Source organism: Eublepharis macularius, chromosome 14 (assembly GCF_028583425.1).
Source record: "Eublepharis macularius isolate TG4126 chromosome 14, MPM_Emac_v1.0, whole genome shotgun sequence".
Classification (NCBI taxonomy): Eukaryota; Metazoa; Chordata; class Lepidosauria; order Squamata; family Eublepharidae; genus Eublepharis; species Eublepharis macularius.
Window position 1 is genome coordinate 51,786,496 of NC_072803.1, and position 16,573 is coordinate 51,803,068.

The 16,573-nt window shown below is 47.2% G+C and overlaps 1 protein-coding gene across 1 annotated transcript in view; it reads right to left on the minus strand.

The window, feature by feature from the left end:
- Positions 1–16,573, minus strand: part of ASTN2 (astrotactin 2) — an 804,644-nt gene that overhangs the window by 128,615 nt on the left and 659,456 nt on the right. The window contains exons 20-21 of the mRNA XM_054997263.1: positions 10,958–11,091; positions 9,844–9,992 (exon numbers count right to left, since the gene is read on the minus strand). Coding sequence (XP_054853238.1) covers positions 9,844–9,992; positions 10,958–11,091 — 283 coding nt within the window. The remainder of the gene's footprint in view (positions 1–9,843; positions 9,993–10,957; positions 11,092–16,573) is intronic.

The following is a 16,573-nucleotide window of genomic DNA, read 5'->3' on the forward strand; positions in this document are numbered from 1 at the left end:
ACACTTTGAGTTCTGTGATCCACCATGACATAATTCAAAATCACCATATTTCCTTACCAAAGCAACCAATTATTTGGTCTCTCTTACCGTCTGGATCTGCACAGAAGCAACTATTAAAATTAATCGAAAGTATGACAGAGAATTGTGTTCCTTCTCTGAGACACTTTAACCTCCTCAGCAGAGACCCTGATCTCTCCACAAAATATTTCATATTAGTTGAACATTTCTCGAACTTTCGGGACAGTCTGGGGACTTATTCAAGAGACAACTCACTTCTAACAATATTTTCTGACATCCCCAACCTGCTAGTGGCCATTTTCTTTGGCAGATAAGAATGCAGAATCTTAACACATAACTGCATTTGTCAACCCTGCCCCCACCAGAAAAGCTCACAATATGAATTAAAAATAAGTATGCTTCAATGTAAAAAGAAAGGAAGTTTTCCCCATCTCCCACTATTTCTCCTTTCCCTTCTCTGCCCTCCTGCAGATTCTCACATTTTCCCTGAATCCATCCTTCCTTTCCACCCACCAGTCAACCTACCTTTATCAGCCTCCCCTGTCTTTAGCCTTCCCTTCCTAGCAGCTCCTCCCCGGGAAAACTTCGTGCAGTTCCAGCCGCTGGGCCAGGCCCAGTTGTGTGGCGGGGAACCCATAAGGACTTATGAGGAGCACCTCAGTTTCCCCTGTATCCCTTTCTTCATACTATTTCCTCTTTCCCTCCTCCCAGCAGCCCCCAGATCCTCATCTATTCCTGCTGTCCTTCCCACACTACTACTCAATTTTACTACTCAAAACAAATCTCAGTATGTCCATTCACTGTGCAAGAGTCAGCAAAATGTCTTCTTAATAGCCAGGTCTTCCAAGCATTACTGAAGGCACAAAAGAGGTTGGAGTTCGTATTTCCTCTGGAACAGTGTTCTAGAATTGGAAGCTTGTTAGACCTAAGAGTGAGCACGAAACCTAAGAGTGAGAAAGAGTGAGCTGGATATCAGTAGCCTACTGCTGTATGCATAAGGAGCTGTGAACTGGGCCACCGATGCAATAGTGGTATTAAAAGAGGACTAGAACAAAGCTTAGTTCTCACGGAGGCGGCCTGCTTGGTTCTGGCCTTTACCACATGAGACTGCTGGTAAGGGCTCTCATGGTTCAAAGTTCCTGATACAGGAGAAAGGGGCTAGTCTAGAATCTTTTCTCTGACATGTTACCTTTGTGTGGAAGAACAGTCACTGCTAACTGTACTTACACTCTGAAGTGGTATACACCAGACACGGTTTGACCCTTCCAGGAGAACTAAGGGTCTCTTCAGGGTTGCCACTAGTGATGGGCACAATCCAAAAAAAATTAATGATCCAGCTGATCGTGGATCAGTGCCGGCGATGATCCCGAATTAACGATCCACACCAATGTATTGTCGAACGCTTTCACGGCCGGAGAACGATGGTTGTTGTGGGTTTTCCGGGCTGTATTGCCGTGGTCTTGGCATTGTAGTTCCTGACGTTTCACCAGCAGCTGTGGCTGGCATCTTCAGAGGTGTAGCACCAAAAGACAGAGATCAGAGGGGGGGGGGGAACCCGGGAGGGGGGGGGAAACCCGGCATTCCCGAAAATGACATCATCACATAAAGCAGGGGAGGAGCGTGCACTTCACAGTGGGCTGGTTTGGGCCAGATTCAGCCCTTTGGGGCCAAATTAGTCCTCTGTGAAGCCTGGGAGGCCCATTCCTTGCCTTCCCCCCCACTGGCCAGGTATGCGGTGGCCGGGGGTGGGGGGCAAAAGATGGGAGCGAGGGATCCCCCATCCCCACCAGGAGAGTAGGATCCCTAATTCATCTGCATACGGTGCTTCCTTCAGACTGTGATTGTGATGCCATCAGAGAAAGAGCTTCAGCCTCCCTGACCCCCCCCCCACTCTCCATTTTCCTGGCCTGAAACAATCAGGGGTGAATGAATTTTATCCAGCCTGTTGGGAAACCCACACAAAAACACATGGGTTTCCCCAACTGGCCAAACAGCACACGCTTGGGACCAGTGCAGGGCAGGAAAACAGAGCAGGAGGGAAACCCTTTCTCCACGCACCCCACAGTCGCAATCCAAATCGGGCCCCACATGCTTGGGAACTAAGAAAAACCTGCCAGTCATGTGTGACTGTGACACAGGACGTGGGCTAACGTGTGAAGAGACCCATTTCTAAAACTAGCCAACCAAGGAGGCAAATGAGGCTAGACGAGGTGAAGGAGCAGCTGTCATAATTCTCTGCCTCTCTGCAGCTTTCATGGTCAGCATTTATGTTTTGGTAGATGCAATGCTAACACCTTTCTGCCCTTGGGAAAGGTGTGGTTGGCTCTCTGTGTTGCAGAATCTTCTCCTTCTCTGGAACAGAAGGAGCATCCACACACCCCTTTTAGGTGCCTCCCCCATCCAAGACTGAGCACCACCGTCTTAACAGCATGATTTTATCCCAACTTATCTATTACCATTCCTGTCCCTTTAACCCATGTTTCTCATTCATGTCTGCGCAATTGAGTACGGGGCTTATTGCTGTACTCCACCCCTCCTCTTAGGAGGCTCTTACCCTTCCACCAGAGCAGCACTGGAGTGACAGAAAACATTTTCCAAGCTTAATATTAGTTCCAGATGCTGGTAAGCCACTTCGGTATGTACCTCACCCTGTAAAAATACACACGCTCCTTCTTTTAAACGCAGGGCCTGCTTCTACTATGACATAATCTGCTGGCTTGTCCAGCACAGTTGCATGCAGTTCACTCACGCACACCAAGGCCCACTCTCACTACGAGCGAGGAGCACCACTCAGCTGCCTGGAGCATCGTTGCACTGCTATTCCAAACTTGTTTCCCTGACGGGCATTCAAGCAGCTCAGTTGCACCTGTGCTCTTGTGAATACCTGGGCTCGGCCTCTCACTCTCCGGTCCACTGAACATTTCTCTCTGTTTGCGTTTGGCCAAGAGCCTGGTGCACACAGAGGGTCCTTCTGGGGGGACTGTGCAAGCGCTCATTAGTGGTCTTCCTGCCTGTCCACGTGTGTGTGTACATACTCAATGGTGTAGCCCCTTAGCCTGATTTTCTCAGCCTTTCCACTGAGAGCTAAACCACAAGAGACAAATTACATGAGGACGCTCTCAAGTGAAGGGAGACACAATGTTAGCCGGGAAGCGTAGTTTGAATTTCACCTCTCTCTACAGAGCCCGCAAAGATCGCTCCTCAGAGGGTTCGTTAATTTCTTCTTTGCCTCATTGAAGGCTCTGTCCATTATTAACAAACCCTCTGAGGAGCGATCTTTGCCGGCTCTGTAGAGAAAGCTGAAATTCAAACGACACTTCCTGGCTAATATTGCGTCTCCCTTCACTTGAGCATCCTCGTGTAATTTGTCTCTTGTGGTTTAGCTCTGAATAACGGCTCAGTTCAGATGCCACAAGCCCCAGTATCCAAACTGTGTTAACATGCTGTTCATTCACCCTTGTGGATTCCCATCTCCATCGCCTGGCTGGCTCTACCTATACTTTTTGGTTACATCTAAATCAAATAAACTATGGTTAGTGCTAGCCAGGAATTGCTGCAGAACAATGATTGGAAACTCTGGACTTTCAAACCATGGCTTCGAAGACCATTCCTGTCTAATGTTAAGCTGGGTTTGGGGCAAATTAAAAGGGAAAACAGACAGCAAAGCCTGAGCTGAGCCACTCCAGTAAAGACGAGCGAGGTGAGTTTTTTTCTGATTTACTTTGGCCTTAAATTATTACACACCTTGTCCTGACTCTTTGGTACTGATGTGGGAGAGAAGAAAGCTATTAACAGCAAGGAGAAACTCATGAACAGTGTTTACCACACAAAGTTAAAGTTGGTTGCCAGTTCCTTATGCGCAGTTCTTAGATGCTTACTTGTGAATCCAACCACAAATATTGAGGGTGATTGAAAAGCAGAACACCCCAATGTAAGTTTTAGACCACCGCATATCATACAGCCCCACATTCACCCACCCAAATAGGAGTGTTTTGTGCCAGAACCAGGGTTTGGACTGGGCACCAGTCCGTGTCTCCTTGTAGGGTACAGAGGAGTTAGCCGTGTTAGTCTGTAGTAGCAAAATCAAAAAGAGTCCAGTAGCACCTTTAAGACTAACCAATTTTATTGTAGCATAAGCTTTCGAGAATCACGTTCTCTTCGTCAGATGCATAGTACAGAAACTGGTCAAATGTAGAAGAGGAGGGGGGAGGAGGGGAGGAGAGAGAAGATGCAGTTGGGGGGGGAGAAAGGAATGTTTTGGTTGCACCCTCCCTCTCCCCCCCAACTGCATCTTCTCTCTCCTCCCCTCCTCCCCCCTCCTCTTCTATATTTGACCAGTTTCTGTACCATGCATCTGACGAAGAGAACTTGATTCTCGAAAGCTTATGCTACAATAAAATTGGTTAGTCTTAAAGGTGCTACTGGACTCTTTTTGATCTTGTAGGGTACAGACTCCAGAGTGTGGACGTGTAAGGTTTGGGTGGTTCAAAGATTTTGTTTTGGGGTACACCCGAATTTCTGCACGTGCTTTTGTTCTGGGGGCACCCCATTTTGGAGTATTTGGCACAAGAACTGGGCTTTGGAGCATGAAACAGCATACGTTACTTGGAGGGCAGAGTCCCCTGAAGGGGTGTGTGTGTTTGGGGTGGGGGGTGATATGTGATGTCCAAACCTTCTTTTGGGATGAAATGCTTTTCAATTATATGCAATATTTGCAGTTGGATTTGCAAATAAGGAACTGAGAACAGGGAACCAGCTTCAGCTTTGTGTTCAGCTTCAAGTGGTATCAAAGGAAGAAACAAGGGCTTTGCCAAGGCACCAGCCATGTAGAACATAAAAGGAGAAGCAATTCAGCTATTATTACTGTTCCACATTTATTCTAACCCACTGGTGTACTTAGCACAGAGGTGCAGCTATGATATGCAGTCAAAATGCACCACACAACCAGAGGAAGGCATTGACACAAAGCTGGTGGAAGGGTTGACCCCCATGAAACTTCTGTCAAATCATCAACCATTTGCCTGAGTACCAAGGCAACAATCAGCAATCTCTTTACCTCCCTTTAGCCTCAGTTCACCACCAACTGCTCCACTTGTTCTAAGTCAACCGACCACAAAGATCTGTCCATCCCTTTCAAAACTCATTGACACTGCTCCATGTTCTGTTAACACTCGCAGCAGCAGTACTGCCCCCTCCCCCACCCCGGGGAAACGGAATCCATGCCCCACCAAGTCATTCCTTTCCATACTGTGGGTAGAGAAAAGCTCCTAGTTTCCCCTCACTGCCAAGCCCACCCCGACACCCAACATATCCAGTGCTCAGAAGGGCAGCCACGTTAAGTCAGCTGCAATGAAATATAAACAAGAAGATCTGCATATCAGTGTAAAGACCAGCAGCTTTATGGGGAAGAAGCTTTCGTGTACTAGTTGTCACTTGGTCAGACGAATGAGGTTATCCTCAGTTCACAAATCTGGAGTGGGCGCAGGTCTGCTAAAAGTTTATGCCACCATAAATCGGTTAGTCTTTAAGGTACCACATCACCCTTTTTGATCACATATCTCAAAACTATTGAGTATTGAGCTCCAGCAACTGTTTTTGGGGAACTGATCTAGAATTTCACTACTTTAAAGATTAGAAGCCTTCCTCTAATCCTTGGCCCAGAACAATAAACAGAGAGATATAAAGATAAAAGACATACTGAGCTGCTTTATACAATTGGATCTATTGTTGTTCATCTATCCTGTACAAACACATACAAGGATGCACATATGTGACATTTTTCATTTCTTTTAAAGTTTTTGTACGTATTTAACACAAGTATATCTAGTGTGTGTGTCTCTTCTTTGCTAATTTGCCCCATTTCTTTTGCTGCTTTTACATTTATACATTATTTGACTTTCCCCCTGCATTTGTACAGCATTTCTACACCACTCATATATTATGCACCATTTTTACACCATCCTACTATATAAAAAGTAAGCCATATTGGCGACTACTCACTTTTTATCCCCATACAGGGGCACTTGTGTGCCCCTCTGCGGGGATGAAAAGTGAGTCATCGGCAACATGGCTTGCCTCAGAGGCCCCGAGGAGGCTGTCGTAGTGGCGGGAAGGCCTAGCGTGGTGGCACAGCAGCTGAAGGGCCTTGGGAGGGCTGTGCCGCCATGCCAGGCTTCCCTGCTGAATGTGTAGGGTTGCCAGTCCCCCACTGAGGGGATCCCCTACTCCCACCTTCCACCCTGACCCCCACTAACCTGGCTGGTGGGGGAAGGCACGTCCCGGGGCATGCTCCCTGGTGGCACAGTACCCTCCTGCACGCCGCAATAAGCCAATTTTGACCTAAAACGGGCCTGATTTGGCCCACTGCTGAGCATAAGAGCACTCCATGACCTGTTGTGCCACCCTAGCAGCACTCCCAAGCACCACAGTGGCCTGATTTGGGCCTGATTCGGGCCATTGCAGAGCACAGGAACACTCCAGGGCCCATTGCGCTTCCCCAGCAGTACTCCTGGGCTCTGCAGCAGCCCAATTCAGGCCCATTTTGGGCTGAATCGGGCCACTACAGAGCACAGGAGCACTCCAGGGCTCATTGCACTGCCCCAGCAGGGCTTCCAGGCTCCGCAGCAGCCCAATTTGGCCCGCTCTGGAGCACAAGAGCATGCCCCAGGGTGTCACGTGGCCTGTGCAATGATGTCAAGTCCCGGAAGTGATGTCATCACGTAGCCCAGGAGTGCAATCTAGACTCCCCTCTGTCTGGAGATCAGGGGGCGGGGCCACCGGCCTTGGGACCATTTTCGACAAGGGCAATTTAAACTTTAAAAAACTCCCCCCTTGTTCCAGCTGACCCAAAGTAATGTCATTGTGCGGTTTTGAGTTCCATCACCTCTTTTACCAGAAAAAAAAGCCCTGGCCACAGCCCACATCCATGTGGAGAGGAAGCCACTGTGAAAAGCACAGCCACGTCACCAGAAGCTGCCTTATTCTGGGGGCCAGACCACTGGTCTCTCAATGTTAGTGTCATCTTCTGTGGCTGGAGGCAGCTCTCCGGGCTCTTCCCTTTAAGTCTACTACTTGACTCTTTTAAATGGAGATGCTGGGGATGGGTGTCACATGGGACTAGAAACAAGTCCCCGTATCTGAGAATTAACAGGGCTCTCAGACATCCTTCAAGAGAAACCCAGCTTTATATAGTTAATATATTTATATGACAGTCTCTCTAGAACATGTTTAAGACTGTTTTCACATTAAAAAAACACAGAACAATATAAACCAGTAAGTGCAGCAAACCATCAGGAAAAAATAAATAAATAAAAAGTACCCCAAAAAAGTTCAGAATAAAAAAAAAATCAACCTAAGCAGCTTAAAATAGTAGCAATAGAATTAAAGGAAGGTAAAATCATCAAGGAAACAAAAGGTTCAGTTACTTAGAGGAGGTCTTCAACTCTTTCAGATTAGGAAAAAAATTCTTGGGTAATGCTGCCCTCTAGGTGTCTTGGAGGGAACCTGCTCATCCCTAAATAAGGGTTGTTCTGTACACACCCCAAGAAGTCAATCGGTCCACAAGCACCTAGGCAAAATTTACTCTGGAGCCAAGTTTGTTCTCTTAGACAAGCCAACGGCTGGTCTTGTGGCACGTACAGTACTGGATCTGCACAGCTGGCAGCACACAGCTGCATAAAGCTGCACGAAGCCCACAGATGCCAAAGGACAGAGTTCGGCATGTGTGCGAACGAAAGGACTGCCATATTGGGTCAGATCAATAACCCATCTAGTCCTTCCGTGTCAAATGGATGCTTCAGAAGAAGAGAGCTTGGAAGGGGGAAAGGACAATTATGGAACAAGTCATCCTTCCTCGCCACTCAATTACAGCTCCCCCCTCCCCCCGCAAAGCCTGAGAACAGCTCAACAAGGGCCTCACGTACTTTGCCAGCTTGGATAACAGCTGTGCTTAGATGGAAAGAGAGCACTGAGATTCTGCGGCATGCCCTGCCCCTGATCTTTGAAGCACTGACTAGAAGCTGCCAGTCACGTGAAAGGCCCTCTGCAGATGCTGAGAGGCCCTCTGCTTTCCTTCCATTTCATACATAATACAGAAGATCCAGGGCCCATTGTGATAATCAGAAAGTACATGATTGAAATAGTGGTTTGGCAACTCCAGCAGTGGCCCCATCCACCATTTTAGAAACCTTCCACCTTCAGTATATCCGGGATACAGGAGTCTGTGTTTTAGGGCTTGGAACTAGGATGTGAAAGCACACGGGAACCCACAAAAAGACCTCCTCCCCCTGCAAAAGGATTGTATTTATCGGGTGACTCACTCCAAGTCCAAACTCCAATGAGGAGACAAAAAATAAACAAACAAGGAGCACACAAACCAAGTTCTTTCTCAACAGGTATAAGAGTTCTGGCTTTGTCTAGGAGACAAATAGCAATAGGTAAGGAAAATGAGATTGTCCCCAATAAAGAGCATGCAATTCTCAAGACCCACCAGGCATGACAATCTGTATACTTTGGCAAATACTTCTGCTCAGCACCTTTTGAACTTTTTCTTTTTGATGGGGCATTTCCACGCTACTCACTTTAAATTGGAATGCCGCGGAACGCTGAGAACAAAACCCAGAAGATAGCGTTTTCTTGCGTGAGTTTTGCGCAACACGCAACGTGAGAAAACGCTATCTTCCGGGTTTTGTTCACAACGTTCCGCGGCGTTCCGATTGAAGGTGAGTAGCATGGAAACGGCCATCGTCTGTAAGTTGCTCTTGCTCTCCTTTCAGATTGCTAGAGAACCCCATGCATGCCTCTCCCAGCTCATGGAAAGGATACACATTTATTACTATTGTTATGAAAACCACAAAAAAGATAAGAAAGTCACAGACAAAACATTGTCGCATATTTGATTGATATGCTGTCTCTTAAACTCTGATGCCTCTCACAGTGCCTTGCCTGAACTACCAAAAAATGTTAGGTTATTGCTAGGGAAGGGTCTGACCTGATACCCAAAGCCAACTAAAACAGAAAAGCTTTGTGTTATTGTAAATGATAACATTACCAATTGGAGTCTTTCCTCTCCGATGAGAATATCCCATTTTTTTTATAAAAAATCACACACAGAGAAGCTACCTTTTGGCAGCACTGCCTTTGGTAGCAAATGTAATTTTCTCCAACAGCATGAAACCATCTTATCTAGGTTTCTCTCCAACTGAGAGTAAGGAAGAAAAGCCAACTGCCAGTGCCCACATTGTTGTTAGAGACCTATGACTATACAAAGCTGCTGAAAAGAGAATCAGACTGCTGGTCTATCTGTTCAGATGGAGAAAGGTCTTTTTCCAAGACCTTCCACATGACATTGGCCGTTTCCACACGTCTTACCTGCCTGTGGAACATCGCGCAAAAGACTTGGAAGACAGCGTCTTCTTTTGCGGAAGATGCTGTTATCCGGGAGTTTTGCACAATCGCGATTTTGCGCGAGAAGACGCTGTCGTCCGGGTCTTTCGCACGATGTTCTGCAGGCAGGTAAGACGTGCGGAAACGGCCATTATTTAAACTGGAGATGTCAGAGACTGAGCCTGGGATCTTCTGCTTGTTCAAAACAAGCCCTCTCCCATGGAACCAGAGGACCTCAATATTCCTTCAAAGGCTGATTCCGCACAGGTTGGATAATGCACTTTCAATGCACTTCATCAATCGTTTGAGGTGGATTTTTTGTTCCGCACACGAAAAAATCTGTTCCAAATGATTTATAAAGAGGATTGGAAGTGCATTACCCAGCGTGTGCGGAATCAGCCATTGTCTGTTTTAACCCCCGTGCTCTAAGTCCCCACTGACCTGTGTAGAGATCGGTGTCTGTGTACTCATCAACCTTCTTATGATGGAGGATGTAGTCTGAGACTTTGGTTCCAATGGCAGGCTGAACATCCAACCACTCCAAAGAGACGACAGTACTAGAAGGTTCCACGTTTGGAGACAGTCGCAATCTGGGCCAGGGGGAGGAAAAAAGACAGAAATCCTGAAAGGACAGACAAAGGGAAGTACTTCTTCACACAGCTCACCGTTAACTTGCGGATGTGGTGAAGGCCGCCAACTTGGAAGGCTTAAAAACAGGGAGTAGATGAATTCATGGAGGACAAGGTTATGAATGGCTACTAATCATGATGGATATTGCTCCCTCCAGTACCGGAGGCAGTATGGTGTAATAGGTAGAGTGTCAGACTAGGGTCTGGGAGACCCAGGTTCGAATCCCCACTCTGCCATGGAAGCTTGGGCCAGTCACACATTCTCAGCCTAACTTATCTCACATGGTTGTTGTGAGGATAAAACGGAAGAGAACAGAATGACGTAAACTACTTTGGGTCCCCCTTGGGGAGAAAGGAGGGATATAAATGAAGTAAATAAATAAAGTTGCTGGGGAACACAAGCGAGAGGATGCTGTTGCAGTTATCCTACTTGTGCGCTTCCTTGAGGCATCTGGTTGGCCACTGTGTGAACAGAGTGCTGGGCTAGACGAGCTTTTGGTCTGATCCAACATGGCTCTTCTTATGTTCTTATGAAGAGGCAGCCTGCATCCTTTTGCATAACATGAAACAGAAACGCAGGTATATGCTGATGTACACAGCACATTCTTGTGCCCCTGGCGATAGCCCTGCCTGCAAGAACACATGCACGCATATATGCAGTCTCAGGTACTGCCAGTTTGCAAAGCCTCCCCAAGATCTCGCACGATCTGCAATGCTGACATCTGGCATATGTCAGCACATAGCTGAACTGGAGACAGTGGGGCTCTGTGATTAGATCTCCCATCTCTTAGAATTTGGACTAATGGCAGTTGGGGAAGGGGGACATTTGGATGAAAGAAGGGCCTTTGGCAGAAGCAAGGGAGGTGCATCACCGCTAGCCACTCTGGGATGGCGCACACAGAGGGTGTTTGAGAAGGAGGGCTTACACTGGCTGGAGGAGAGGGCTGCAGTTGGGGAGGCCATTCTCATCGAAGGCATTCAAGTCACAGCGACACCAGTCCTCGATCACATCTCCTTTCCCCGAGCACCAGTATGAGCTCATAAGGGCTCCCTTGAAAGCCTGAAAAGTAGCAAGAAAAATGGAATACTGTAAGAACAGCAATAGCAATCAGAACTGGCTGTTCGACAGCATCAATTCCAGCTTGAGAGGAGGACTGCCAAAAAAAAAGTGAACCCAAAACTTGGACCTCCAAGGAGATGGTCAAAGGTGGAGGGGCAGTGAACTGCAGTCTCTGGTCTCTTGCATGGATTCAGGCTGTACCAGATTTAAAACTGGTTGCATTATTGGTTTTCATATTGCACATACCAACCGCTAACAAGCACTAAGCAAGCAAAAAATATTTTTCTTACTCTGTTTGGCAATATTGACTTCCCATCCTTCAATATATACATTGACAAAGCAGCCATGAATCCTAAAAGCTACAATGCATTATTATTTTTTTTAAAAAAACAAGACTAGAACCAAAATAGGAACCAACACAGCCAGGAGAAATGACAGGAGGATTGACAGCACTAAATTGTGAAGTGTTAAAATATAACAAAACATCTTGTGGCACCATAAAAGCTAACTGGGGTTGCCAGCCTTCAGGTGGTGGCTGGAGATTTCCTGGAATTACAACTGATCTCCAGGTGACAGAGATCAGTTCCCCTTGAGAAAATGGTGGATTTGGAGGGTGGACTCCATGGCCTTATACCATTCTGAGGCCCCTCCCCTCAGGAGCGGCACCAGGGTTTCTGGTGCCCGTGGGTGGCCAGCTGGCTGGCCGCACATGTGCGCTTATGCACGTGCGCACACACACCAGCCTGCGCGATGACATCACATGTGGCATCATGGGTGTGCGAACAAGCCAGCCCGATTGCTGCAGCAAGCGGCTGGGACGGCACGTGGGTGGCCTCCCAGCTCTCCCGCTCTCTTGCCCTGCACCGCCCCAGACGCCTGCCCGCGGCTGCTGCGTCCAGCCGGGGGCATGTGTTGGCAGTGGCAGCAGCATGGGGCAGGAGGGCTGGGAGGCTGCAGCTCCGTGGCATGCACTCCCGCCCCCAGCGCCTCCTCTGGTGCCCCCTCCGGCACCCCGTGCCCTGAGGCAACCACCTACCTGGCCTCAATGGGCACGCCGGCCCTGCCTCCCCTCTCCAAACCCCACACTCTCCAGGACCCACCTCCAAAATCTCCAGGAATTTCCCAACCTGGACCTGGCAACCCTAAAGCTAACACATTTAACGTCTATAAGATTTCCTGGGCTGGAGCTTGTGTTGTTGCTGATGACTCATGAAAGCTCATGCCACATTCGTTGCCACAAAGCTCCTTGTTGCGGCTGCCGCGGACTCACAGGGAGTGAACATTCAGTCATAGTGCAAGCTTAAGCAGAGATGCAACTTTCGAAGCCTTTTTTAGATCACTGGCCTCCACAAACTTTTTGGAAGACCACCAGCTTCGCCAAATGCCTAAAAGCCAGCAGTGAAGGAGCAAGACAGAGATCCCAAGAAAGGATTGGTACTGCTCTAGTAGGTAGGTGAGGCTATATAACCCCCAACTGCGCATTAGACAGTGCGACACCACAGAACAAAGTCTTCAAGGGATACCTTAATGTTCAGGTAGGTAGCTTACAGAAAAATATAGCCTGTACCCAATAATACTGTCAGTCAGTACAGCAGAAAGCCACGTAGTACAGTCTTGTAAACTACTGCGATGAGGCTGACTTAGAATCAATCTTTGGCTGTTTATTATGTTCTAACATTCTTTCAACTGGAGGTCAACCTAAATTTATGATTTCTGAGATGCTCAGCACAGGGGCAGGCTTTGTCCTGCTGACAACCAGCTTATTTTTGACTTTTGGACAAGGCAGTCTGGACTGCTTGAGGCAGAGGCTGTGTGGTTGCAACAAAGTTTTCCTAAACCTATCCACAGCCACAGCACTGTGCACTGTGGGAGCAGAAACTTTAGGTGCTATCTCTTTGGAAAGTGTTGTTTGGTTGCTTATCTACCACCAGCAACAGATTTATAATTTTCAAAGGACCCCTTTTAAATTTTTAAGAGAGGGAGACCAAAACAAAAGAAAACAAGTATGGAAAAGACTGTGCTGTCTTGCAGGAAAACTCTCAGCATTTCTTTTAGAAGAAAAGACAGAAATGCAAAGTTGAAACTAAGTTGAAACTTCTTGGCATATGAGAATTTTGCCAGAGATTCATTTCTCAGTGAAGACTCCAAGTCTCCCAATGACCCGTTTCCTTCTTCATGGGTCCATTCCATGCACTGCTAAGCAGATGTAGACTGGTACTTGCCTGTTGAAACTTAGCTTCTCAGGCACATTAGAAACCAATGGGCTTAGACTGGAAATCATTGAAATCAATGGACTTAAACTGGAGTTACTCTGCTTAGGATTTCACTGTAAGGAAAGAAGGCTTAAGGATCCCTTTGTACTGTTTTTCTAACCTGAAATGGCCCAAGGGAGCCACTATTTGCCCCGTTGGGTGCATCCCATCAGTACATGTGCAGTACCACATCAGAATGAAGTAGGGGTCAGCAGGAGTGAATTCTCCTTCATACAATCTCTCCCTGCTGCCCAGGAAAAACTCCCCACACACAGAAAACTAGCATATCAGGGGCAACAATCGTTTGCGGTTTTGTGTATGGAGGTGCATTAACTCCTTCAAGCATCAACAGCCCAATGAAGGCATACCTTTAAACTAGATGTGATGCTTGAAAATCCATGAACGGACCACTTATTCATTCTGAAATGGGCAACCAAGAGCAGCTACATACCTCCATGTGGGAACCAGAGGCCATTAAGGCACACCTACAGGCATCCAAGTTGCTAATTCCTTCTCCAGACATTACCAGATACTTTGCCTTTTATTTCATTTTGTACTTCATACTTGCACAGACTCAAATTATCCCCCTCCTTGTGGACTTAGAGGGGAAAACCTTAACAAAACTGAGAATGCAGTTTGAGTGCATACATGCATACACAGAGATATTTTGACTTAATTTTGTACAGGGCCAAAGTATTTATGGTGGGATTATTTTAATAATAGCTTGACAGCCCTCTTTTCCTGCTCATATCTCACAAACCCTCCCACAAAACAGAGAAGCCAGTTTCCCAGGATGATTTGTTCCCTTTGCTCACCGGCATTGTGAGATTCTCCAGCCATTTAGATTGCTTCATTTTCTCTCTGTGGCAGCTGGGACTCAAAAGGCTCTGACCATGGTCAACCACTTTCCTTGCTCCTCCTCTTTTAACCCCCAGACACAGCAAAGATCACACAAACCCTTGAGGAGTGAAGCGTCCCCTACCCCATTTTTGGGCCTGTGCTTTCCAGCTCGAATGCTCTGATCCTAACAAAATTCTCTCAGAAACAGCAAAATAGGGTTGTGTTTACCTGTAGCTGTTGTTCACTGAGTAGTCTTCTAGTAGTTCATCGAGCAGGCTGTCCTACACATGCACAGTCCCAATGTGGGACTTCACAGAAGCCTCTAAGATGAACTAAGATCCTGTTTATTACTATTCATTAGATACATTTATTAGTCACCATTCAATAATGAGGAGGACAGCTCTCTAATAGCGCAATACTATTCTAAGAACATTGACTCTGATAGACTTGGAACTCTGTTTAGGACTGCACTGTAAATGACTTATATATCGGAAGAATGAGTTAACTTTTGTTAATATTGCTACTGTAAGCCTGTGAAAGAACCGCTGTCTATGAAGCAGTCAAGGAGAGCCCATTCTCCTGCTTCCTTTGGAAGATGGCATCATTCATGAACCTGCCTGCAATCAGCAGTGATAGGCGAATTGGTTGGCTAGTAAACAATCAGGGAGCCCATCTCCTCCCATCCTTTGGGAGACAGGAGCGCCTCTCAGTGAGCCACCGGTTGATTCAACACAACAGCAGCATCTTTTGGAATGGCTGATGATGTTGTCAGTAAAGTGATGGCATGAGTCCACATCTTGGTACCAGTCAGAGCTTACTGGATGAGACCGGGCTGGTCAAGATACTCTACAAAGACATGACCTGAGGCAGGGCAGTTATCCACAATTTTAAAACATACAGCAGCAGTTGCAGAGTGTTAAACGGCAGGCTATGCAGAGCATGATCCCTTAGTGGATACTCACATCCTGCATTTGCCTAACTGTGCACTAGAGACAATATCCAATCACCCTTAATGGAATCTCAAATTGTGCCTGCTGTTTCCACAACACAACAGCTGCCTCCATTGTTTCCTTCGACAGCTCAGGCACCATTGCTCGAGTTTTAATTGTGGACAGCTATAAGCAGGGCTTTTTTTCTGGGAAAAGAGGTGGTGGAACTCAGTGGATGGCCCTCGGAGAAAATGGTCACATGGCTGGTGGCCCCGCCCCCTGATCTCCAGACAGAGGGGAGTTTAGATTGCCCTCCATGCTGCTGTGTGGAGGGCAATCTAAATTCCCCTCTGTCTGGAGATTAGGGGGCGGGGCTACCAGCCATGTGACCATTTGCAAGAGGTGCCGGAACTCCATTCCACCGCGTTCCAGCTGAAAAGAAGCCCTGGCTATAAGCCACATGGGGGAAAGATCCCATTGAAAAGTGTGTTAGACAAACAAGTCGTTCTTACTTCTCAATCAGGTGGTAAGCCTGTGACTGTGCACTGCTACTTTAGGAGGAGACTTCCATGATTGAGCATTCCTTTATTGGGGAGACATCATGCATGTTGAAAACTAGCATGAACCAATTTTTAATATGTGAAATGGCCTTTTGGGGGGGGGGGTATGGAAGAACACTCAACCTGCTGTTCAAAATGGTCCAGCTGCTGCTAAGAGTTACCACCTTAATGAGTACTTAGCTTGGTGATACTCAGCAGCCTGGGAGTCACATGTGGCTCTTGGGCATGCCACTTGTGGATCTCCCTCAATGTGTCATCCACCCCATTTTCCAGGAAAGCGAACAAGCTAATTGCCCAATACGGCTTATGCTTGTCAGATTGTTCCCACCTTAAAACAAGAGTAACTTGAAGATGGGTAAGATGTAAGACTCCCTGAGCTGTGGGCCTCATTCCAGCAATGGAACTAAAGGGCTTACCCTCTCCAGTATTCCTCCCCGCAACCTTCGTTGCAACCTCTGAGGTCTCATCTCAGCACTGGGGCAAATGTTGGGAGCAGAGCAAGCTAACTGCAGTGAAGAGAGAATAAAACCACCCAACAGCCACCTAAGAAAATAGCAAGCTGGACCAGTGGGGTGATGGAGGTGGTTTTACTCCCCTTTCTCTACGACAAGTTGTCTTGGGGTGCCTTGGCAATCTCACTTTCTCACCCAACTTACTGGGGAAAGAGTGGCAGGCAGAGAGGGAAGCCCTTCTCCTCACTCCAGATACACAAGCACTGGCCAGAGTTCAACAGGAGTGGGAAGAGACAACCTTACATGTGCAGATATATGCTGATAATTTAAGAAGTTACAGTGAGTTACATATATCATTGTGTGTTATGTGCTTGGCGGAGTGGCACACAGGACATGCAGCACTCATGGGGCTCTTTTGTTTGCTGGTAATTTTCAGTGTGGTGTATGAG